The 26935-nt window shown below is 37.6% G+C and overlaps 1 protein-coding gene across 4 annotated transcripts in view; it reads right to left on the bottom strand.

The window, feature by feature from the left end:
* The window catches only part of ush2a (Usher syndrome 2A (autosomal recessive, mild)), a 198440-nt gene that overhangs the window by 25869 nt on the left and 145636 nt on the right, over positions 1-26935 (bottom strand). For all 4 annotated transcript variants that reach the window (XR_006368583.1, XM_044095875.1, XM_044095889.1 and 1 more), the window contains 8 exons: positions 24385-24583; positions 15051-15158; positions 14064-14247; positions 11479-11636; positions 8492-8650; positions 8045-8207; positions 5486-5703; positions 5264-5400 (listed from right to left, as the gene is read on the bottom strand). Coding sequence is in view for 3 of the 4 variants with exons in the window: in XM_044095875.1 (XP_043951810.1) it covers positions 5264-5400; positions 5486-5703; positions 8045-8207; positions 8492-8650; positions 11479-11636; positions 14064-14247; positions 15051-15158; positions 24385-24583 (1326 nt within the window). In the remaining variant the exon portion in view is untranslated. The remainder of the gene's footprint in view (positions 1-5263; positions 5401-5485; positions 5704-8044; positions 8208-8491; positions 8651-11478; positions 11637-14063; positions 14248-15050; positions 15159-24384; positions 24584-26935) is intronic.

The following is a 26935-nucleotide window of genomic DNA, read 5'->3' as shown; positions in this document are numbered from 1 at the left end:
TTTTTATATAATTCATACAAAAAAGATGAAACAAAGGATGAAAGAAATGAAGGACAGAAGAAAAGTAGCTTGGATCAAAGAAATGGGTAAACTATAGCAGAGCAAAGAAATGAAGAAAGTACAAATAAAATGAGAGAACAAAGGATGAAGGAAAACAAAGAAGAAAGTAAAGAATGAATGTCAGAAGTAAAGAATTGTACACAGGATGGAAGAAATGTTGGAAAGACAAACAGAAAGAAGCTGCAAGGATGGAAAGAAGGAGTAAATACATAATGGAGGAAAGGAAGAAAGAAAGAAACAGCAAAAGGAAAAAAAGAAAAAGCACAGCTCTACTTGAACCTGCAGCTCAGGTAGAAGAATCTGTCGAGAAAAATACTACTTGTACATTTCTAGAAATCTGGACGTTATGGAAAAGTGGCAAGGAAAAAGTAAATATGAAAACAAAGCCATTCAGAGACTTGTCCCAATCTATGTAGAGAACTCAGTAAATCTGTGTAAGACGGTTTTCTGGTAAGATGAGACTTTTAGCTTCATGTTCACAGTGATATGTGTGGTAGAATACAGCATATTACTCTGAACCCATTATACTCCAAAGTGAAGCACGGTGGTGGCAGCATTATGCTGTGGGGATGCTTTTCTTCAGAGGGAACAGCAAAAGCTGGTTATAGCAAAGTACAGCAGAATCCTGGAAGAAAAACTGGAGACTAGACTGGTTCACCTTCCAGCAGGACAGCAACCCTGGATGGTTTAGGTCTAAACATATTCAGGTGTTTGAATGGACCAATAAAACTCTGCCTGGATCTAATTGGAAATCTGTGGCAAGACTATTGACTCTCTAGCTACTTTGCAAAGATTTATGAGAAAATGTTCAGCCTCTAGATGTTCCACTCAGACAAACAAACCTGGAAACCCTCGCAGCTGTAATTGCAGCAAAATATGGTTCTACGAGGTATTTACTGAGGGGCACGAATACATATGCAAACCACTGTTTTATGGTCTCCCACCACCATGTGCTAGTGACTTTTTTCTTAATGACATATCATTCGTATAAAACTGTTCATGCTTAAATACACACATTCTGACTGTTTAAGTGACACACTACTACTCTAAAACCTCATATTGGTTTTGAGGCTCAGTTCGCCGGCTGTCACATGCTGTTTCACACTCTCTGACGGTTTCTTAATGGTAAACTAACAGATTGTAAACATGCTGCCAGCTCTTTCCCTCCCTGTGTCTTCCTTGCCTTTATCAATCAGTCCCCCTCTTTCTTTTTCAATGTTCACAACTTTTCTCTTCATTTGCTCCTTTCTCTTCCTCCTTATCTCCATTCACTTCAACATTTTGTCTCCATCCCAATCCCTTCTTCCAGTCTCCCCTCTCTCTTTCTCCCTCTCTCTCTCTAGCTTTTCCTGGTGTATTTTTTAAACAATGTGTCCTTCATGTACGGTTGGTTACGGGGCGTACAGAAGGACATCATTAGCGCTGGTGGTTAAGCTGTAATTTACACCATTACCGAGGTAGGGGCCATTTTTATTGCCTAGTAAATTTCAGCTCTGAAATATTTAGACCATATGGCTCAATTTGTGTAATAACCTTAATTTCCAAGCACCCTTCAGCTCCCTTCAGCGCCGGCTGTTGTTGGCGGATGGCAGAGTGGGGCGTGCGTGTGTGCGTGCGGTGTGGATCTGAAGCACTTACGCGCACTAATAAACACAGAAACAGCTTCGCAGAAACACAGATATGGCTTAAAATCTGCATGCAACACAAAATCCTTTACATTGCGCTTTCCATATACTCGCAATGATTCAGTCACTAACACAGAGAAACGTGCACGCATGTATGCATGGCAGCCGCAGATTAATAGGGTGTCAGCTTCTGTTTGGGTGAGGGAGCGTCAGGCGTCGGCCAGATGGTTCTCAGGGATGATGACTGTCAGGGGTCCTGCTCTGATCAATGGGATGTATTAATACAGCACGCAAACACACACTGTTGCACATACACGCGCAAACAATAATGCTTTGCATGCACACGGGCACAGGCCACAATATTGAGACATATGCATGCAGACAATGTAACAAACACACATTTAGACACACACGTATGCCAACGGTCTACTTCCACCAGTGATCCCAAGGGCCACAGAGGAACATCTGGAGGAGCCAAGGGAGGGAAGAGAGGACAGCAAAGTAAAGGAGGAACCAGGAAGAGGAGGAAGGGTTTCATGACACAAAGAAAGAGAAAAAGATGCGATGGAAGAGAGGAGGAACAGGAAAATTAGAAAGATAGTAACTGCAGAGATAAGAGATAGTGGTGTGTGTATAAGAGGGGTTAAAATGGTGAAAAAGTAGATAGGTGGCAAAAACGGAGCAAGGATAATGCAGATAATGGCAAAAAGGTAAAGAATAAGAAAGCTGAGAGGGAGAGAGACACTGATGAAGACGAATCATTTAGAAAACATCTCGAAACGGCCGAGTTATAAAAGGTAGGAAAAGAGAAGAATAACAGATGAACCAAAGAAAAGAAGAAAAGTGATGCAGAGGTGAAAGTTGGAACCCCAAACAACAGTAAGAGCAAAATGGAAAACACGAATAAATGGAACTACAGAGATCAGATAAGAACTCATGTTTAGACAGTAAGAACGGTGGCTGGAAGACTGAAAAATAAACGTCTAAGCTTAGTGTGTGTACTAAGCTGTTTAGAACTATTTCTGTCCCTCTGAAGACCAATGGGCCTTATGGAGACCAAAGTCTCCCCTAACCTCCTTGTTTAGGGTCAGGGGTGAGGTTTAAAGGTAAGGCGTGATTTAAGTTTTGGTTAAGGTTAGGTAAAGGAAAATGTCTGGTTCAGGCACGAATGCAGATAATAAAATGAAAGAAAGTCCAAACAAAGTCCTAATATGGGTAGAAATACAAAAACGTGTGTGTGTGTGAGTGCGCGGGCGTGCGGGTGCGTGTGTGCGTGCGTGGGTGTGTGTGTGTGCCAGGCAGCTCGTAGGGGTCTAGCAAACAGGCTGCCTACGTTTCATACCCTCATTCCGTCTGATTGCCAAGACGACCCCATTAATCAGCCAAGCTGGCACAAAGCAGGGTTTCCAGCCCAGTCTAAGATCAACACACACAAATATACACATGCCAAATGGACACACATATGTTCAATCAATACTTAAAGAGGGGAAATGTTGAGGAATAAAAGGGGGGACACTAAGTGTAAAATGTGAGAGGAAACGAAGGAGCTGTGACTGTGAGTAAGATCACTGAACTGTGACCTTTCAGATGTCAGAAAAATTGTTGAAACGTCTGTTGAAGATGTGTAGATTTAAAATATACTCTTTTTTTCTGAAATAGCATTATCTCAGAAATTAATGTGATTTCAATAAGTGGATAAAATAAAACCTTGTTAGAAAAATAATTGTTTTAGCAAAACCACCACTGGCACAAATGTTAAATTCTTTAGGAATATCCTTATGAACCAAGAGAAGTTCAAGTCCTTATTTATCTTGTTACCAGGATCATAAGAGGGGAAAAATACAATTTCCCCATCTAATAAAAATATTCAGCACGGTGTGGGAGCTGTAATGCTGCGGGGTTAATTTTCTCTTCCAAAGACAATTAACTGGGGAAATTGGAGGAGCTCTTATATACAAGTAGGTATAAAATATAAATCTCGTGGCCTGTTCCAAAAGTCTTAAAACAGGTCTGCAATATGTCCTTTGATGTGATAAGGCTGAAAATATGCGGCCAAATCAACACAGAAATTGTTCAACATGTGGAGTCAGCTGAAAAGAAAAGCTTAAAAGACACAAACCAGCACTTAATCTGAACATATCATCTGAAGAGGAAAAATCCTATGACTACATTCCTCCTCATATGCATAAACTTTGTGAATATTATGAAAGACTGACTAGTTTCCTACTGGAATAGGCGGATTGCATAATGTATTGAAAGCACAGGTATCAGAAATAGTTTCTCTGCTTTTCTTTGCTAACAAACATTTTGTCCAAGTAAGGCATTTTCTTCATCTTTTCATTCATCTTTATCAAGTATGCCTATAATCTTTATCTTTAAAAACACTTGTTTACTTGATTCAAGAACTTTTTTTTACTAATTTATCTGCTATTTTAAGACAAAGTCTTCATGAACAAGAGCTGCTCAGAGCTCAGCTGCTTGGCAACTTTGTATAATCTTGGAAAATGTAGTGAATGGTGTTGAAGGCTGCGCCGTGACAAATGACCACCACCAAAATGAGTCTATGCCATGTCAATGAGGCTCTCGCACACACAAACACAGAGTGGCCCATATCAATGAGAAGGTGAAAGGTCTCCATTTACATCTTGTATTAATTATGAGTGACAAGCCAAAGGTCACCGAGGGAGAAGAGGCCACACGTATGGACAGAATATAGATCTATACTTCTACCTCTCGTCCCTCTCAGTCCCTTATCTATCATGGCTGTCTCGACTCCCCTCTGGGTGATTCACTTTTCTTTTTAATCCTCGTCCTTAATTCTCCTCATACCCATTCCTTGTAGTGTTTAATTTTCTAAACTTTTCTAACAATTTTGAATTTTGATAATTTAACATCTTATCTTTATTACATTGTAATACTAGAGTTGTTTTACCATCTTATATCCATGTCTCGTTTGAATTTTTTTCATCTAATTCAAATAAATTTCTCCTGTTTTCTAATTTCTAGATAGCCAGACAGAATTATACAGCAGAGTTTCAGGTATTAATACAGATGCAGATTGTATTGAGACGTTGCCAGCTTTGGTTGCCAAGAAGTACAATGGAGCTGTGCGTAAACCTAGCTGCCAACTCCTACTGAGTGTAGATGTCAGGTGTTAACAAAAATATATGTGCTAGACTGCTCTATGAGTATGTCAGGGTATTTGTAGGTATGTGTGTGCATTTGATTGTTTCTAATGTACTTATTCGCTGTGGTAGAACATGGATCATGGCACAGAACTGAGGTACGGACCCTGGAGGAAAGCAGGTGATGGGTTGTGTATCTCTGAGTGTGTCTTCAGACCTCTCGCTGGCAAACAGATGGCAAAAGCACCACAGGTAGAGTCTAAATTTCTTCACATGCATCGCAGATGACAATGACACACAGTCACCTAAACATTATATAATGTGTTCTTGCTGTTGACTTTTCTGCTTTTCTGATGTAGAGTTTATCAAGTTAGTAAAAACAGCGAGCCTCAGAATCAACAAATGAAACTTGATTTATTGCAAACAATAAACCAAAACATGGTGTGGTTTTACCTTTACAGTGAGAGCTGTAACAGTAGTTGAGTTGAGAGTTGGATCCTGCTGGTGCTTCATGTAAACCAGCCTGTAATGGGAAATAAGACCATTGGGCTGGTCTGGCTCCCTCCATTTCAAGTGGACTGAATATGCGCCTATAAACACACAAAACTTGTGTTACATGGACTAAATGCAAAAATATATTAATGATCAATGATTAAATGATCAAACAAAACTTACCAGTTGGTCTGACAACAGGGGGCGCCAGTTCTTGTGGTTTTGCCTGTAATGTTTGGGCTAGAGCCCACTGACTCACTACTGAGCCTTTGGAGTTGTGGGCACGAACTTTGTACTGGAAGAAGCTGAAAGGTTGCAGGGCGGGACTCGCATCCACAAATTCAAGCGGCCCAGTGGACCAAATGAAAACCAGCAGCTCCTCTTCTGTTCCTAATGGTCGCCTGTGGTGACAAAACAACATGACTGTCTATTTTCTCCTGGTTCTTGTCAACCGCAGACACTCAGATTTCAAGTTTTAACACAAAAGCAACTTTTAAGAACTACACCCAAATGACATGGCTGCAGTGTGATTAACCATATGTGACAATCACTCATAAATCAAACTGAAGGATGAATTCTTGACCCTTGCCTTAAGCGATTTGTTTCACACATTTATGAAAGAATCTGGAATTTTAGGTATTTCTCAAGATTATGAGTTATTTAGGATGATAAATGTGGAGCAATCAACTCTAAAGCTGCCATGGAAAAAACTTTGAAGGAGTCCTTTGCTTCAGGTGAGAAGTTCCTGTTTTCTTTCACTGAACCAAGTTGTTGGATTTCCCAGCTTTTGATTTAAACTCAAGTGGAAATTGAACTAAATAAGTTACTAAATGCAACTAACTAGAGGCTGAGAATCTCTAAGGTGTAGAGGTTAAATCGTAATCTTGTATCACATAGAAAAGATAAATGACATGATGCAAACAAAAACATGTAATGTCACTAAAACCCAACGGGTGATTTGTGTCTTTTTGGGTAAGGTTCTTCTGAGAATTAATGATTTTATTTTTGTCTCTGGCTGAGTCGAGGTTTGGACTCTTACCTCTCTACAAAATCTTTTGGAGAAGGAGACGTCAAAATGGGCAATTATTTTTTCTTCAGCATATTTCGCAGAGTAGACGATGAGTCAGCAATCATTACAATCCAAAGAGCCCTTTTTCATTTTTTTTTACCTCAGTTCCACAAGTTAAAACATTTATAAAGCTTCAAAACCTATTTGGCTCATTGGAAAAAATTATAAAGTTTTGAAAAATACCTGCAATCGATATTTTTTATAAGTTAAATCAAATAATAAATGTTTTCCCTGTTCTAGGTTTTAGAACAAAATAATTACAGCTCTATTTATTGATAGAGAAAATATCAATCTATAAACACAGAAAAATAATTTAGTTTGTGGTCAAATGACAACAAAATGAAGTCTTTCCTCCCTGGGAGATATCATATGAAAGAACTCATGAAACTATAACTTTTGATTTCTTTACATGTCAAATTACTAATCAGTTTTTTAACATTGCTAGAGATGGAAAGAGCCACTCTTTAGGGCCTAAACAGTCACATCCAGGACCAGATAAACAGTTTTCAGATGACTTTGAAGATTTGCATAAAATGGATACTCTGACAATCCCCAAAGGTTAGTTAAATATGAATCCATAAGTTCACTGTTTTTTCAAAATGTTTTTGACTAATTGCATGAAAACCAATTAGTGGCATTTCAAGATTTCTCCTTTCTGAACCTGCTTTGTATAATTTCAGGGTTTCTTTAATTTTAAAGAAGCTCTGCATATGCACATAACTGTGTGTCTGAGGGTTTATAACATTATGCCTGCATTTATGTCCTCTAAACACATGTGAACAAGCACACACAAAAAAGGTTATGAACACACACAAGTGGAATAAGAGATGTGCTTAAAATTCAAACCCCAAAGCTCATAATCAAATATAAAAATATAACTTATTTTCACCACTTTTTATGGACTGTCAAAACAAATCATTATTGGTTTTTTTTTAATCTATACTCAAGTATATTATCAACTACACACTTCTGACTGTAAAGTAAAGCAGTTTACTTCAAATATGATACTAAGCTTGTTAGTTTTCTAAAAGGATTTCAGCTTACTTTGATGCCCTTTTAGTGCTTCGAAAATAAACACCCTTGGTTTCTGGGGGACTGAAATAAGAAATGTAGCATCACGTCTTAAACATTGTGTTCCTGGCTGATGCAAGCATCCTGATACCTTGGTAAGACTGCTGCTCTTTGATTGCGGAGGCTTTCAGGCGTGTGTATCGCACAGAGAAAGAGAGACATCTTCCCATTTTGCCAAGTCCCTGTCTGCCTGAGTCGCAGGATTCCAGATGTGTCAAAGGGGGCGTGTGTGTGCTGCTATGCTAATGCTTGTTTCCCGAAGACTTAAAGGGCTTAGTCTGGTCTGACCCTGCATACAGATCACACACTCTTTGGTCAACAAGCAGACCACGACCTTCAGCATGCTTTGATATATATCTATGAAAACACATCCGGATGCACACATACTGTGGAAACTGGTGAGTAAACTTTTACACGAAGAAACATTATTAAAACTTTATGTATGTGAATACAACAAATACAGTGTATGAGTTTTTTTTTGCCTCACTGGATGGGTTTTAAACACATAGTAGGAAAGCTAACACACATAAATACTCCAGGATCAATTAAAACAAGGTAAAATAATGTCATTTTAGCTTTAGTTTATTCTTTATGTATGTCACCTGTATATATGGTAGGAGGTGATGAGTCCGTTGGGTTTTTCTGGAGGCGTCCAGTGGATCTCCAAAATACTTGGTCCAAGTGCTTTTACTGTGGGCGGCTGCAGACCTTCTGGGATTTCCTCTAAAGTATGAATGTAAACACCATCTCCGACTCCACACCCCTCTATTACGAGAAAAAAAAAAGAGATGAAATGTTATAACGACACAACTTTCTAAGTTTACTCACATTCCATCAAATAATTTACAGTCTATGACCTCATCTTTGAAATAATTAAGAAAAAATAACCCAATGCTACATTATGCTTTTACTTGAAAGGATTTCTGACTCGTCAGAGCAAAATGTTCTCTGTTGCTGATATGTATGCTAACTACTTTGTGTAATAACGTCTTGTTTTTTATTGTTTCGTCTTAAAAGAGAGATGCTGTTTTACATGAAGATATACTTGCCATTTTGGCAGGCCTGCACTCTTATGTAGTATGTGGTGAAAGGCTCCAGATCTGTCACAGTGAGGTGCAGGTTTTGGCCTGCATGACGACTGGTTGCACTGTGACTTCCTGGATTTAACAGGACATTGTAGAAAACAGGCTGGCTGTTGTTTAGCTGAGCTGTGGAGTAAAACAGGATGTAATTACCTTCAGCAACATTTTATTTTTGGAAATTTTTATTTAAAAAAAAAAAAGAAACAAACACCAAATAAAACAATTCTGATCTCTTCAGTTCAATAAGAAATAATCACCCCAAGCATTACGAAATAAACTGAATTTAGACAAACTATATGGTGGATGAGTTCTGCTGTGAATCTAAAGAAGATCGCCTGCTTTCCTTTTAAAGCTAAATGAAACAGTGCTAAATGTTCCATGTAGACTCTTAAAGGAACCAGAGCTGATTCCTTATGAATTTTAAAGCTGATTTAAATGTTCCTTGGAGATTAATAAATTCAGAAGCTAACAATGTAACTGAGAAGTCATTGAAAGCTGGAGGAGCTTCTTCCTGTGTTTTGTTCTTAGAAAGATGACAGGAATCATGTCATGTATCATGTATTTACTGATACATTGCGGTGGCACTAAACAAAATCAAGATTATTATGGTATTCTTTTATGGTCTTCTTCTTTTTTAACAACAAAATACCATAAAACAGCTGAATTTTGCTATTAATCAATTATTAAGTATAGTTATAAAGCTATATGTTTCAACAAATGATCCCAGAGCAGCAAGTAAGAGGAATCATGTAATTTTGATAAACACATTGAACATCTTACAACCAGAGTAGTCAGCTTCTTCACCCACCATGAAACAAAATAAACATGTTTGCACTATCACAACTTGACTTTAAAAGTGGCTGTACATAAACATGTGTGTTCATCTGTTCTTATTTTCATATTTTATTCCCTCTAAAGTTTAATTATGTCTGTAATATATAATATCTGTACGCTGTCAGCCAGAAAAAGTCAAATTTCTTCTTTGTGGATCCAGTCTTGGCTATTGTAACTGATTTTGATTGTTGTGTTTTTTTCTCTGTCATCTCATCTTATCAGGTTGAGCCACATTTATGCTATCCTTAGGTTTCAGCTAATTGTCTTTTTGGTGGTAGATGGACATGGTATGAACAAGAGTCTACTAGTAAATTTTATAACACTTCATGTTTCTCTCTGTTGAGAAGCATCTCCACAAAGCTTGAACAAAGAAGTACATTTTGCATGAAAAATAAAATCAACAAGTGTCTGCTAATTACATTTTTCAGCAAATTTGAAAATATCTCTGACCTGAAACTTCTCTGTAGGAATGTACTTCAGGAATTTTCAACAGGAAAAACCTTCAAATGATTACAAAGTTTATTTCTACTGGCAGGCGGGTAAAGGTTTATGTCATTTCTGCTTCACAGTGCTAAACTAAAACCCTAAAGACACATTTTCTGAACCCTTCTCATAATCATATTGATATTATATATTGATCAAGCTGAGTACACTTGGCTTTACAATGCAGTCTGGCCTGGGACCAGACAATTTCTCACAAATGTAGAGAGAGCACACACACGCAGACACACGCGCACACACAGAGACTTTGTTAATATTCTCACTGGAGGTTTTTCCATAATTCAGGCCAACTGTATTGTGATGGGTTATTCAACATTCATGAACTCTAGATATCTCGAGAACGAACTGATTACCAGACAAATGAAAGACTTCAATTATTCACCCCCAACTCACATATGCACACAAGCGCCTTAAACCACACACACACACACACACGCGCACACACACCTGTGACTTCAGCATATAGGGCTTTTTATATGGAGTAATGCACTTCTACATAACACACACATACACACACAGAGAGAGAAGGATTTATAAGATTGAATCCAAACAGCAGTGGTAACATCAGAGGTTTTGGTCACAAATGTCATGTTTAAATTCTAGTATTTTATAACCATTCATTTTCTTTTCCAATGTCTATTTCATAAGCTTGAAACAATCACAAATACTGGCATATAGCACAGGATGCTAAAACACAAGTGTGATATATTATTGTCCATCCGAGTTACACATATATGCGCAGATAGCCACAGACATCTTGATGTAAGGATGTATCTAAACTTTAGAACCTGAAGGTAAATACTTTTAGCAGCCATATGTCAGTGCTTCATGAGTGCATGCACATGAAGACAAAGTGTATGCATGTACATACACACAGGCAGACACATGGCCAGAAGTGTAGACACACACATACACACACGCACGCACAAAAGATCAAAACACTCCAGACTCTGGAGTCGGGGAGTTAACCAAGCGTGAGAACCCAGCCAATATTTCCTCACCTTTAAAATCAACCCATAATGACGATAGAATAGGCCTGCCTATGGAAATATCTCACAGTGATGCGCATGCACACGCATACACACGCATACATAAACACAGGCACAAATATACAGAAACAAAATACACACACACACACAAATGTAAGTGGAGTGTCTTTGCTAGTTGGTCCTTTTAAGCGGTTTCTGAGATGGGAAATCAGCCTAATGAGAGAGTAATAGTCAATGATAGATGGGTTAGGGCAGACAATCACTGCCCCATAAGTACGAGACGTAGCCCCCAGTGCATTCTCCTGTGTGCCAGCGGATCTGTTCAGGTCCGGAGAGGCCAGAAGGTGAATGGAAAACTACTCAGGTCTTTAGTTCTGCTCTGAGGAAAATTTCTCTTTCTTTATTTTAATAGATTACTCCATGCCCACAAAGACATAAAAATACTCCATTAAAATGTAAAAATACTAAAAAGACATCCATTTTTACAATTTACAAGAATATTTTTGGAAAGATTTAAGAGCAAGTTGACCAACAGAGTTTGACCAAAGTGTGAGAAAAAGAGACTGACTCCATGTCCATGTATCATTCAATCCTTTCAGTTATTGTGTTTTAAAAAAGATGGCTACTGACCAGGAGGGGACCAGGTAAGTGATATGGAATGAGGGCCTGAAACCGTCATGTTGTAGGGCGGTGGGATCCCAGTGGGGCAGGACGCTGGAGTTTGTGTAGCATATTTGTCACTCAAACCTGTGCCACCTGCTGTGCTGGCCTCCAGCTCATACAAGTACCTGAAGAGAAAATTAGATAAAGAGGAGTTGGGAGGAGATGGAAGAAGATTAGAATAGAAGAATAGAAAGAATATGACAGAAATGCAAATCTGCAAAGGAAACATTAATCAGAAAACTCTGCAGAAACTGTTGCACAGTGGAGCCATGTGCCTGGAAAACACATAACATCCCCCCTTTAGTAATAAAAATGTCTTACAATTGTTTTCCCCCTAAATGTACATATAATAAGTGTTGGAGCTGGAACTAAAAAAATAATTATTTTTCCTTTTTTACACAGCTCTAACAGGGATGGCAACAAATACAGCTCTGGAAAAAATTAAGAGGCTACTGGAAAATTATCAGTTTCTCTGATTTTACTTTTTATAGTTATAAGTTTGAGTAAAATGAGTCTATTGTAACTACTGACAACATGTCTGAAAAATGTAGTTTTTATTTGTAGAAAATGAGAAATGGTCAAAATAGCTAAAAATATCCAGTGCTTTCAAACCTCAAACAATGCAACGAAAACAAGTTCATATTCATTTAGAAACAACAATACTAATGTCTTAACTCAGGAAGAGTTCAGAAATCAATATTTGGTGGAATAAGCATGAGGTTTTCAATGGGGTTCAATGCAGTGGGCTCATTTTTTCCCCAAATCTGTATATCTGTATTTTATGCAAAAAATAGGTGTTTCATGTTTCACGTTTCAGAGAATTTCATTATTATTAAATACTATCTAACAATTTCTAGAGAACATTTAATCACACACGTCTTTGTGGATGCTGCCACAGAAACTGGAGTTCAGTTTTACTTCCTCTTCACTCTTTGTTTCTGAGGTTCACCTCTTCCTCTCTCTCTCATGTGTCTGGTCGCCTCTCTCAATCCACTCGTCGCCTCTCTGGCTCATGACATCATAAGATAGATTTCCCTTTTAAGAGCATGTGGCTGCTTGGTGCCGAGTCCTACATTAACTGTGTAAGTGGGCCACCATTTAACATTAAAAGCCTTTAATTTGCTATAAACTCCGGCACACATGCATTAATAGGCGGTGATGTTGGATTATTGTTCATGTGCCGAGCTTTTTAAACAGGAGGCCATTAGCGCCTCGGCACTGGGTTAGAACGCACTCACGAAAACATATTAAAACTACTCATACGTTACTTTTACACACAAGCACAGACACACAGAAAAACATAAAAAATACACATCAGTGGGACACATCAACCAAGGCCAGGAAAGAGAGAGAGGGACTGTTGCAGGGAGGGGGTGAAGAAGAGATCGAGTGTGATGGAGAGGAAGAATTTTATCATGGCATACGGTTTCAGTGGGAGAATGAAGTTCAACACTTCATCATTGGAAGATATTTACCTAAATGTAAACACCGCCTTGGGATATCAAAAGTAAAATTGTGTGTGTGTGAGAGTGCATATTAGGTAATCAGAGAGCGGAGCATTTGCATCTGTTTGGATGGAAATCCAAGAATGCGTGAGTGTGTGTGTGTGCGTGTGTGTGCGTCCTGCGGGGCCAGCCGGAGGGAATAGGTTAATTCTCTCGTCATCTTAGACACTTCCTGGGCTGCCCAAGCAAAGTGACAGCTAATCAACATTGTCATAAATAATCAATGGCCACTTTGAGCTGTCCCACGCGCGCACACAAAGAAGTGCCACACTGCACACTTGCACGCGCCCACACGAGTCAGCTCGGATAATGGGGCCGGTGCTCCCTGTGTAATTCTTGGCACAGGGCTAAATTGGGAAAAGAAGGGAAAGAGGAAGAGAATGAGGTAAGAGGGAAATGATAGCAGGGAAGGGATGGATAGAGGCCGAGGGGCGGGGGGGAGGGACGGGAGGCAAGACAAGTGATGAGAAGCGAAGGGTCCGGACAGGAATGCCTTCTGGCTGACTATCTGGAATTAGGGAAAATTAAATGTCACACACACATATAGTCCTATCGCCTTGCTTCCTTCCTTTTCTCTTACACTGAAACATGGGAGAGATGGGAGTGGAGCAGGATGTTATCCTAACTTTTCTATTTTGAAGTGGAGAGAGTTTGTCTCATGAGCGGAGGAGGAAGGAGAAAAGGTACCATATCAAGCTTCTATAATGAATGCAGAAAATCGATTTTGTAATAAAAAAAGAGAAACAGATTAATAAAGATTAAATGAAAATAAACAGATAGGTAAAATCTACGCTCTGCTGCCGTCTGCAAGCAAAACCAAATCTGATTCATAATTTTAATTCGCAGGCAGGATAATGTTTGCATCTGTCATTGGTATGTCAAATATTTGCTCATTAAATGATGCAAACAGACATGCACAGAGTGAAGCCCCGAGAGAGGCGTGGTCAGAGCAATGGCAAAGATTTTAAAACGACGGTGACCTCAACATAAACATATGCACAAATTAAGATACGGATGACAAACTCGTCATCCGTGTCTATGCTTAACCTGTGTTTTGGCAGGAGTCCAGCGTCGATATATTTCTGGTCCCGGTGGTCTCCGGTGAAAACAGTGCGACCGTCTCTTATGAGCCTGTACCGGAAGACGTGTCCATTAGGCTGAGACGGCGGATCCCAGTACAGCTCCACCGCAGATGTGTTTATTATCAGGTGTCTTGGGTTCGACCACACACCTGGAGAAAGGCAGAAATTAAGAGGAGAGAGAGAACAAGTCTTTCCATTGCAGTTAATAGAGTCTATAATTTCTTATGAATGACATCTTTATTTTAATGTAAAAAATAATATTTGAAGAGTCTTTTTTAAAACATATTTACAGATGTAAGGCTTAATGAAATGGGGAAACGTTTAAATAAATTTAAAATCTTCAGAAAAAAATATATTATGAACAAAGAAAAAAGGGTTGAAATACACCAGAAAGAAGCATTTAAACATAAGAAATCTGATTTTAAAAGTAAAATAATATTCCAAATATTTATAAAGCTTGAGTTCTAAACTCTTTCTAAAAACAAAAGAAACATTTAAGTCACACAGAACATTTATGTGCACTTAATTTTAGAAAGTGGAGAGAAAATGAAAAGTTTATAAAAGAAGTACAAGTTATAGACGATACATAAATGAATATGAAAAGGTAAAGGCCATAAAAATCAAAAATTATTAGAATTCAGAAAATAGGAGGAAAAATGTGAAGAGATATAGAAACTCAAAAAATTGAAAGATTGCCATTTACATTAAGAAGGAAACAAGGAGAAAGAAAATGTACTGGAGAATTAAAAAAACATATACATTTTTACAACACTAAATAAATAATAATAATAATGAAAAAAGGACACATTTTACAAATTTTCTATTCATTAGAAAAAATTAAACAAAGAAAATATCTTCAGATCAAACCATGGCATATTACCATAAAAAGATTCAAATATTTCAGCAAAGCGTCAAAGATGTGTGTCCAGTTTGGGTGTGTGTGGGTGCATACCACCGGGTGAGGCTTGCAGGGTGTGTCCTGTGGACAGTTCGCTGGCTGCACATCCCACAGTCGTACAGGCCACCAGCACAAAGCTGTAGTCTGTGTACGGCTGCAAACCTGTAGCACATGGTCAAGCATAAGCAAAACTAATTAAATCAAAATGAGTAACCCTCATGGGTATATAAACACACAAAAACCTGATCTGAAACATATTTATACAACCCAATTTTTCTGCTTTCATGTTTAGAGATACAAGGATATACATATATATATATATATATATATATATATTTATATATATATATATATATATATATATATATATATATATATATGAAGAAAAAAAGGGCAAAAGGAGAAAAATAAAAAAAACCCAGTAGGTTTGTCTTGTCTTTCTCTCTTCCTCAGCTCTTTCCACTCTCTCAACGGATGGATCCATATCTGTCGGTGTTAAATTATGCATGCCATAACTCAATAATGAAACAACGTAAAGATGGGCAGCCGTGGAACTGACATGGGATAGGACTGGTCTAACGCTGTAATGTCATCAGCTTTTGATCTATGATAATTATGATACCTCTGTATGCATTTAGGCTACATTGTCCAGGCATGATTTATTTATAGGCACCAGCTATACGGACTAAAAAAAAAAGCCACAGAGCGTCTCAAAGGTACTTTAAGTGCAACCACATAAAATCAGCTTTTTTATTTATTTTAATGTTAGAAGTTGCTAAAAATTCAAAATAGCAAAAGATCTATTTGTACCGGAAACAACTTTTTTATGCAGATGTATATTTTATGCCTGGCTTTTGATGTTAGGAGGACCTGGGGGGAGGAATGCAAATTCTTAGCGCTGCCACGAGGGTCGACTGGGTATTTTATGGTCATTCACTTAACTGACAACATACAACAGCTTGCAAATCAAATTCAAAGGAGGAATGAAAGAACTCAATTGACATTTCAAAGGGATGACTGCATAATATAGTGTGTTGAATTCTTTATTTTTGCTTTATTCCCTACAATATAGGCGCTGAGAAAATGTTTCACACTAATAACGACTTACATCAAAATAAATCTTTATAGAGATGTAGCGAGTGAATTATGGTCCTTGAACTTCAACATATATCTTTTCATTTATTAAGGTTTTACTTTAAATACTCTAAAATTTGATGTATAATAATTTTAACAGTAAAAGGAAACCTTTTAAAGTGATCATTTAATTAAAACTTTAAAACTATGATCATCTACAATCACACAATTGTTGTGAATGTGTGCAATTGTCTCCAGGTATTAATACTTAGAGGAAAAGTTTGACTCAGCTATTTGATGAAAAATCCGTCCTCTGTCGATGCCACACCAAAAAACAACTCATCCAGCACACACACACCAAATCCAACCCACAGCAAAAGCTTCATCGCATCTTCCTCATGTCTCCTTCTGCTGCTCAGCCCGACCTCTGATCAGCCCATGTGTGTGTGTGTGTGTGTGTGTGAGTGTGTGTCTGCATGCGTGTGCAAATGTGCCAACAACGCTGCTCTGTGTTTGGATTAATAAAGGAAATCTGCCAGCCATAAGAAAACACTAAGGTTGAGGCATAAGGCTGTGTTACACTGCTTAACTGTCAAACTAAGTGTGTGCATTGGTGTGTGTGTGTGTGTGTGCTCTACCATAGTAAATGTATCTACACAGCAAGTAATGTCATTTGTTCCAACACTGAATGAGGCAGCAAGCCGTCACTAGATGTTCGTGCACCGAAGGTCTCAATGTAGGGGTCACAATGAATCCAAATATTCAACAGACACAAACTGTAACCTTCAAACTGGAATGAAAAAACATAGGCAGATTTCTGGTGTGTCAAAATTATAAAATAAAATAGAAATTTTAAGCATAAAAGTGAGTTAGGAATTAAAATTTACACTTTTGTCAAGATTTGAAAATGCTTTTTTTTAAATTAATTTGTCTTTGAATCAAAAGGAAGAACAACGATGTGATTACATTAGTTTAAATAAAAATAATACAATCGCTAAAAGAGGTAGAAATATTTCTATTGGTTCAATAGATGAAGGTATCCAGATGCAAACACATAGATAACTTTCAAGATCCTAACGGAGTTCCCAATTACCTTAAACATTCAACCTAAAGAGGGCAGTGTTGCTCCGCAGGAGAAATGAGAAATGACACCTTGCACTGCGTGTGTGTGTGTGTGTGTGTGTGTATTGGTGCACAGAAACAGAACGTGTGTTTGCATCAATTACAGGCTTGATTCTGAAAAGACAAAAAGCTTTGCTCATTTTAATGGTTGATCACTAGAAAGTAAGAAAAAATTGGTGAAGGCGATTGTAGAAGTGAGAGATTTCAGTGGCATGAAGTGAGACGAGTTTGTCACCACCGTCACTGTGAGATCTGGACACAGCGGAGACCTGAGAGCGATGGCGTTAAGCATAGCCCCACCGAGACAGAGGTAGTCTGGCAGAGGAAAGAGGAAAAAAGTTCTTCCATCTAAGTGAAACGTCAGAGAGGAGCAGGAGAACAAACGAGTGGCAGGACGGGAAATGGCTGTTCCAGATTTGTTTACATTAATCCACGTTGGAGTTTAGCTGATCTAAAATGGCATTTTATTGACAGGTTGCCATTTCCTGTTTGTATTAGTATATAACAGAGAGTGATAGGCAAATGTCACCACATCATAGCAGCTACTTGATACACCGAAAGAAACGAGAGACTCAAAAGAGACAGGAGGAGGAGAACGTGAAGAAGTCAAATAAAAAAAAAATACAAGAGTAAAAACTGTTTACTGAAAAGCATGAAGAACAAAGGGAAGAAATAAAACAGAGAGAGGAGAAGAGAGCTTTGATAACACCTCTCCTGAATAATTAAGAGTTTGACTTCCCGTTGTGGTTTCCTGATGCAGGGACTGTCTGAGCTGCAACAATGAGTTCAGGTTCAAACTCAGAAATCTAAAGAAAACAAAACTGCAACCTGGAGCTGCAGCCAGAGTACAGCACACACTGAAACTGTTCGCGTAACATTTACACACACACACACACACACACACACCCCCACACAGAGCTAGACAGATGTTTACATAAACTCATCTATAACATAAACATTAAATTATATCGGGATTTTTAATATTTCATTTAAACTATTTGTTCAGATTGACCTTTATTACAACATACAATCTGAATGTATTAAAAAACTGGATAAAGAGATCTGGATTTAAAGCTGATTCTCTCTCTAAGCGCCTACATTTTACATACAGGCTCTAATACAAACATTTGAGGTGTCTCCTTCGTCACATCTGAATGTGTCACATCTTATATTAAACAAAGGACAGCTTTAGCTTAAGTAGAAAATAAAATCCGACAAAGATAACTGTAAATGCAAAAATAAATGTCAAACTTTATTTATTAAGGAAAGAATAGGGAACCAACACAAAACGGCTCCAAGTGAAAACTTAATGCCTCTTCCTAAATCTGCCTATAATGACCATCAGTTGTCTGTGATAACTAGCAATGACACTTTTACATCAATGTGAAGGAAATGATACCCAGACCTCTGTGGAGAACTGTTTTAATTCAGTCTCATTTGGCTGTTCTTGAGCATAAACATCATACCACAGCAGATTCTAATCCAAAACATCCCTTTGTTTTGTTTAGTTATTTATAGGTGGAGTTGTTGGTGTGCTTTGGATCAATGACCAGCTAAACAATCCAAGTACTCTCGAGCCTAAGGCCACAAAGTGATGATCAAACATTTCCTATTCGGATTTCCTGGCTGAGAGCAGAATTCATGAATCCATCATTTATGGTGAATCATACAGATTCTGAAAGCTGTGTAAAACTAGTAAAACTGAAAAACATTAACAACTCTTTAATTATCAGGAAAGTTTTTTGTTTTTTTTTCCCCACCAGGGGGCCTTTTTATGGGCTCTAGTGTGCCTTATATGACAGTAGGCTGACAGGAAATGGGGAGGCAGAGGGGGGAAGACATGCGGCAAATGTCCCCGGGTCCGGGAATCGAACCCACGACGGCCGCGTCGAGGACTCAAGGCCTCCAAATGTGGGTCGCGCTATTCCCTAAGCCACCACAGCACGCCCAATTATCAGGAAAGTTGATCGTTTTCTGCCAACAGCTGGATGACAAAGTAAATCAGAACGTCTGAAATGTGTTATTCTGGTCGCTTTAGGCTGCGCTCTCCATGGTGCTGAAAATGCTTTATTGAAAAGAACTTGACCTGACAAACCATCTTTAGTTTGTTTTGCAAAAGAACAAACCAAACTTTAAAGGGGGTAATATTACAGATATATCAATTATTTAATACAAGAAAGTTTCTTTGCATTAAAGTGTTAGATGACATGCTTTTTTTCCATTTCATTTTAACAGTAAAATTCTCCTTTTTTGATTTACTGCGCAGGTTATAGAAGTCCTCAAAGCCAACGCAATAAAAAAATTGTTACATGTCTTGATGGTTCTGCTCTGAACGACCTCTAGGTTCAAACCAATGGATCTGGCAATGAATCAGAACAGGTGAGGACCTAAAGTTCAGGATTCCTCAGAGAATCCTGATCAGTTTTGGTATTAAATCCCCCGCTTTCCGTTTTGAGAGAGGAGTAAATTTGCTCCTGAGGAAGTTCACAGGGTGAGGATGGATTCCTCAATTGTTTAAGTTACTTACAATTGATGACTTTCCAAATGAAAATGACCAATTCTATTTTTTCTTTGTTCTTTTCTCTTGTCTAGATGCCTCTGTGTTTAACCTGAACAAGAGAAAGTCTGGGGCTATGGTGGAGTTGCATTAATAAATAAAAGAACATACTCAATTCCCTGCTGTTCTGAATTAATAACGAGCCTGCAAAAGACCAATTAAACACATGATTAATGCCATAATCTATATAATTGCAGGCAATATTTCATTGGGAGCTAATGATAGCAATACTTAATATTGATTCACATGGGCTGTTGCTATACAGTAGTGCTTAATTCTCTCTATGAAGTGTCACTTTTTGGAACTGTTAAAAAAAAGCTGTTTCCTAAGGCGATGTGTGGATAAACAGGAAATGCTGGACACAAATTACTTTTGGGTATTTTTAGGCAATTATTTGTTTTTACTGAATATCAGACTGAAAATGTCACACTATTTCTAATAATGTTGTAAGACAGGAGAATTTATTGGAGGAATGATATTTTCAGGAAGGAAACGGATGAACTTAAAAAGGATGTTGAAAGATAAGCCCCCACGTGACAGAAATGTTGCAAAAATATTCAATCACGTTGCATCTTTTGTCTGGCAGACATGTACCTGATTCAATAAATTTGAACAACATGTAAATGGGAAGTGAGACATTTGACACTTTTTTTCTGCTAAAGTTAATTCGTGTGCTTTGTGTGGTTTGAATGAGTGTGTGGATGAGAGCTTTTTGAGCATCTGTCTCTGACAGAGAACCACTGGAGAGACGCAGAGGAAGATGAATAATGGCATATTAAACATTAAGGATGAGGGAATAGCACAGCAATTATTTCTGTTCATATTTCATTGAAAACACTTAGATTCATTCATCAATCTTTTTATCTGTCTTCGCTCTTCCTCTGTTTCCCCTTTGCTCACTCTCGAAATGTACCCTTCACTTCACTTTTTGCTCTCAAGTTTGTGTTCTTCCCACATTTTTCTTATTTTTTTGCTTTGGTTCCATGAAATCTACATAGAAATTTAAATGTTCTTGATCAGTAGTTCCTCAGACTTTAAAACATTTTGAAGCTTTGGCCTTTGGTTGTGCTTTTAGGCATTTTTATCCCATTTTTGTAACTGAACCCGACAGAAAATTGTACATTGTGTACTCTTTACAAAATGGGACACGTGTCCCAAAAGGTGGAAAACAATCGAGATAAATATTCAATCTACAACTGCTGAACAGTTCCTGGAAGTCATATCTTACAAAAGATAAAAAAAGAAAAGAAAACGGCAAAATAAATCCAATGAAGACCTGAAACAAAACCTCAGAAATGCATCCTCCTTCACTTGACCAAGTTTAGTATGTCCTATTTTTTTAGATAATCTTTGTAATTCCCCTTGTTGGTCCTAAAAACATAAAAACAATTTAACAAATAATGTTACGTTTGTCTTTTTTTCCAAGTACGACATTGAAGAAATGGGTACAAAGTGCTTTCTGTAGCCACAGACATCTATGACTGAACTTTCACGTTCTTTAAATGTATTTCTCATTTCACATGAAAATGAGCCAAAATATTTTATTCCATGAAGGTAAGGTCATGAATCTAAAAAAAGTTCATGTTTTTATGACCATGATACTTGTTATGCCACACGTCTACAAAAGTTTTTCCTCATATGTCTACTTTGCAACATTTTTAAAATAACACATTAATTATGATTTTAAATAAATGCGTCTTTTTGGAATGATAACATGTTTACAACTTTAAATGTAGAAGCAACCCATATCATGAGATAACATGCTGTCTAAATGGATTGCTGATTTTTTTTTTCTTTCTAAGCCTAAAAAATAATAAGTAAATAAAATAGCATATATCTAATTGTGATGTAATTTTTATGTTACCCCAATTTGACCTCTGATTGGTACAAATACTCATCAGAGGGTGATGAGACGTTCAGGATTCTGGTAAAACCAGACACTTTTAGTAAAAAAAGAATCTAGGAAACAATCAGAAAGTCTTTCCAGCCGAGTCAGAACTACATTAATAAATGTTTTTGTTTCCTTTATAAGTTAAACTAGGTTTTTCTATGTTTGGGTGAAGTTTTGTGTAGTTGTTCTCTATCTCCTCTGGGTGTGTTCAATGTCTTTTTAAGCATAAAACCCAGTTCTGAATCCACAGTGAGGAGTTGACAGACATTCGAAGCCCAGTACAAGAAGAAACCAGGACTGCTGGCCTGTCTCAGTTACGGGTGGGAAACAAAACCAAAGTGAGACCAGAGAGTCGACTGTCCCTGCAGCCAGACAGAGATGGGAAAAAAACATCTGAGCAGAAAGACAATTTGTTTCATTAAAAGTAAACAACATGTCTGATCCAGGGAGGCACGCTCTTCTGTTCTGTTAAAATATCATTAAACCTAGTTTGTAGTCTGCAACCCTCCCACAGATCAACATAAATTAGATCAAAAGTGGGCCATAAGCTTTGTTATAATTTAATGCTTAATACTCTTGACACTGACCTCAGTAGTACTTCGGAGAGGAGAATCTGTGTTGCATCTTTTCTTTTTAGATTTGTTTATGAGTTTCTTTACCTTTCATAACACATTTGATTAATTAATTATTAGTTCCAAATGATTTTTCTCTAATAATTAAGTGAGTGTTTCTCTTCTTAATTCAACTTCAATTCAGTTTATTTTTATAGCACCAATTCATAACAGATCATATTTCAAAGACTAATTCAATGGCATCATTTTCATAATTACCAAGCCCAAATCGACAGGCTGGCAACAGTAGACTGTCGCTTTATTGAGTTGTTGCAATCTCTTAAACTGAAAATGGACGTAGCGACAGTGGAAAGAAAAACTTCCCTTTAACAAGAAGGAACTTCCACCAGAACCTGGCTCATTGAGCTACAACCAACTGGGTGTTTGAGAAGTGATAAAGGGAAATACAAAGAAACTGATCAATGAGCACTTTCTATGTTAAAGAAAGTAAAACATTAATGACAGCAGCTTCATTCAGGAGACAAACACACAAAGCAAAAGAGCTCTGAGTCAGTTTTCAAGTCTTTAGGATGAAAGAAAGTAAATAATGTAGCATTATTTGCAGTAAAAGCTCAGCCAATGGCTATGTCTAGAAGAGGCATTACCAACTGTATTGTTTGTAGTAGTTTAGTGTCTATTTATATTAGATTTTAATATCTATCTATCTATATATATATATATATATATATATATATATATATATATATATATATATATATATATATATATATATATATATATATAATTAGAAGTGAAGGTGAAGGGGATGTGCTGTGGTGGCACAGAGGTTAAGCACAACCCACATAAGGAGGCCTTAGTCCTCGACGTGGCCGTCGCAGGTTCGATTCCCGGCCTGGTGACCTTTGCCGCATGTCTTCCCTCTTCTCTCATTACCCACTTTCCTGTCAATTAACTATCAAATAAAGGCCACTAGAGCCAATAAAACCTTTTAAAAAACAAGAAGTGAAGGTGAAGAATTAAAAAAATTGAATCTGAGGTAATGAGAAGGAAATTTTATATATCTATATATATAAAATTAGAAGTGAAGGTGAAGGGGATGTGCTGTGGTGGCACAGAGGTTAAGCACAACCCACATAAGGAGCCCTTAGTCCTCGACGTGGTCGTCGCAGGTTCGATTCCCGGCCTGGTGACCTTTGCCGCATGTCTTCCCTCTTCTCTCATTACCCACTTTCCTGTCAATTAACTATCAAATAAAGGCCACTAGAGCCAATAAAACCTTTTAAAAAACAAGAAGTGAAGGTGAAGAATTAAAAAAATTGAATCTGAGGTAATGAGACTGATTCGTTTTTGGTAAATTATGAGACTGACTGCTTTCTAAAAATAACTTAAGTGTGCTACAAACTGAAAGATCCCATTTGAACTGGTTCTTTGCTAAAATGTTTTCTATAAATATATTGGTTCTTCCCCTTTTTTAAGAGCTTATGAATCTTTTTGTATCGGAATGATTACAAATAATAATCTGATCATAATCAGTCTCATATCAAAAATGGACAATGACTTTACTTCAGCACAGCTAACTTAGTACATTTAAAATAGTAGATTAAAAATAATAATATATTCTCAAAAGAAGTGAAAGGAAGCTGCAAAGCAGACAAGTAGAAAGAGAAGAAGACATAAGAAGGGAAGAAAGACGCCCCAGAAGTGTTTCTGGCTTAATTTCATGGCTTTCCAGTGTCTCACTGGGGTATATGAACATTTCACACACACACACACACACACACACACGTGTTGGTTGCTTACACTGGTACAGTGTTACAGCAGCACATTACCATCTCTATTTGGCATTGTTTGCTTTGCCTCATGCCTACACATACAGACACAAGCTCACAACCCCTGACCATACAAGCCAACCACAGACACCATGGGAATAGTCAGTTGGCTACTGGCAGCAGAACAAGTGTGACAATGTGAATGAAAAGAATGAAATCCAAAGGAAAAAGTGCAGAGAAGACAAACAAAACAACAAAAATAAGTAAAAACAAATACACTAAAGCAATATTAAGGACAGGGAAGGAAGAAATAGAAGTGGAGAAAAGAGTAAATTGGGAAATAGTTAAGGAAAAAAGTAAAGTTAAAAAAACAAAAGCACCAATGGTGTGATTCATGTCTTACCTATTACAGTATAATTTCTAAGTCCACCAGTGTGTGTGAATATGGTTCCGACACCAGTCTGATTCAGGTGGTACCTCTGTATGACTCCCTTTGGACGGGAAGGAACAGACCAGCTCACATGGAGAGAGGAGGAGCTAATCGCTTTTACCACTGGAGGCTTCACATCCTCTGGAACCCCCTGAGCCGTCACTGCCACCACCTAACAACCAAAACACACACAAAGAAACAAATAGTGACAGAAAGACTCGCTGGCAATGGTTAAAAAGAAAACCACAGTCCTAAAAATGTACAGAGTAACCAAAAAGAAAAGCACATTGTAACACTGCATAGAAAATGGATCTTAATTAAACAACAGAGCAAGAGATTCCCGACAAAGCATGGAATCACAACGTTTAGAGAAAAGTTTTATTTTTGGACAAAGAAAATGGATTTTAGGGCTAAGCAAAATACAGTGATTCATTAGCCAGAGTCCATCATTTACCTGCAGAAATAAAGATAAGACATTTATGAGAAAGAGCTTGTTTATTTCAAATTTGTCTAGAAAAACAAGAATTTGAACCCACTTTGCTCCATAGAAAAATGTTCATAAGAAATTATTTAAGTATCACAAAATCTTCTCTTGACTGATGGAATAAGAAAATGTGTTAAAATCTTCCAGAAGCACAGATGCTTTGGGAGCATAGATGATGATAAAACAAGCAATAAGTAACTTTAGCTCTTGTTCACAAAGTGCTGTTGCTTAGTGTCATGAAGAGAGTGACCATCCTATTGTCGATTCCTGGTGTTGTGTCTGCAGGACTGGATGAATGGTGGTAAATGCGGAGATCTCAGAATCACAGGGCAATCTGCTGCTCAAGGCAACAGGGATATCCTGCCTTAATAGACTGTCACTAGCACTTCCACCAGCTGTCCCACACAATGCTATGCAATTAGATCGCTGCTACAACAACTAAGGAGACATACAAGCGCGCACACCAAGATAAGCACACACAGGTATGTGTGAGTATATGCATTCAAGTACAGAGACGAAGAAGAGGAGGAAACAGCAAAGGTGGAAGAGCAGACAGAGGTAAGGAAGACAGAGGGAGGAATGGGATCATTCAGGAACGTTTCAGTGTGCCAAAAGTTTAAATGTCAGTCAAGACTTGGTTCAAATGGAACGGTGCATCTTGAAACACACAAATAAAGCTCATGCCCCTCTGCAGCGATTAGAAGAACATAATTCTAGACTACAACAAAATTAGGGAACACTGACAGGCATTCATCTGAAAGTAACTCAGGTCAAATCAGTTTTATTCCTTCAATCCCACTTTTAGTCTTAATCCTGATATTCATTTGGCAACATCACTGCAAGGTCCTCTTTAAAGTATTCAAATGCAATATGTTGATGTCAAAGTTCATTCTTTGAAGCAAGCATAAAAAGTTTTATTTTTCAGATTTAAAAAAAATTGGAACAAATGTAATGTTTTGACTTATAGCAACATATTTTAATTCATATTATCATCAATTCCCTTTCAAAAATCCTATAAATTGAGTCAAGAGTGCAGAGTTTATCCTTTAAAGATTCATTATATCAACAAAAACAAAATCAGAATTTGGTATTCTTGTAGTCTACTTTCTTAATTAGCCCAAAATACCACTGCATGTTGACACCTACAGGCCTTAAAAATAGCTTCCAATTTTTCATCTCCTAAATCTTTATGTATGAATTTGTGACATTCAAAAACATGTAGTTTCTAGAAGCTCATCCTATATTAAGTCACACACTGTTTAGTTTCAATCAGGTATTTTTTGCACTTGGAAATTTGAGAGGAGAATCAATAATGAAGTATGGATTTTCAATAGCAGTATTTTTAACCATTTACCTGCAATTATTATTTTCATGAACATCCTCTGTGGCAGTCTGTATTCCAACTGTTTATCGTTTTCTTTTATTTTGTCCCTGCAATTTCAATGCAGTTTCTTACTTGTTTGTTGTTTATTGTTTTCACTTTTCTCTTGCCTTGATCCGGGAATGTGAAATACAATTAAACTCACTTTGCCTGACTGAGTCTTAAAGTTGTAGTCCACTTGAACTGGATTACTGAAGCAAAAATTTCATAGACTAAAGTTCTGGGCTGATAATTGTTTGATCTGAACTAATCTAGACAGTCAGATAACATGTTTTAAAAAGTGCATGTACTTTAAAATGCTAAATGTTTGTGTAGAGAGAGATATGAACACTGAAACACAAAGGGACTGAGAGACAAGACGGACTGAATGGCAGTTGTGGAAGTAAAGCAGCTGCTTTGATAATGTGATGGTGTTGAAGATGAAAGGTGTTAAGAAAGTAAGGAGATAAGTGTAAAGAGAAACTGGGAACTGTGACTCTTAGATCAGGCGAACGACAGGAGACAAATGGCAGAGAGAACAGGGCAAAAGGATTGTGAGACACAGAAGGACCAATCGCTCTTCCTCGCGCTCTAAGTGACCAACCGTATTAGATCAGCACCTTCTGTTGTCACAGTAGGTGTGTGCTTGTGAGTGTCTGTTTGTTCACAGCCAGGTGCGT

Source organism: Gambusia affinis, linkage group LG02 (genome assembly GCF_019740435.1).
Source record: "Gambusia affinis linkage group LG02, SWU_Gaff_1.0, whole genome shotgun sequence".
NCBI lineage: Eukaryota > Metazoa > Chordata > Actinopteri > Cyprinodontiformes > Poeciliidae > Gambusia > Gambusia affinis.
The sequence above is the reverse complement of the archived record's forward strand: the minus strand, read 5'-3'. Positions and strand labels throughout refer to the sequence as shown.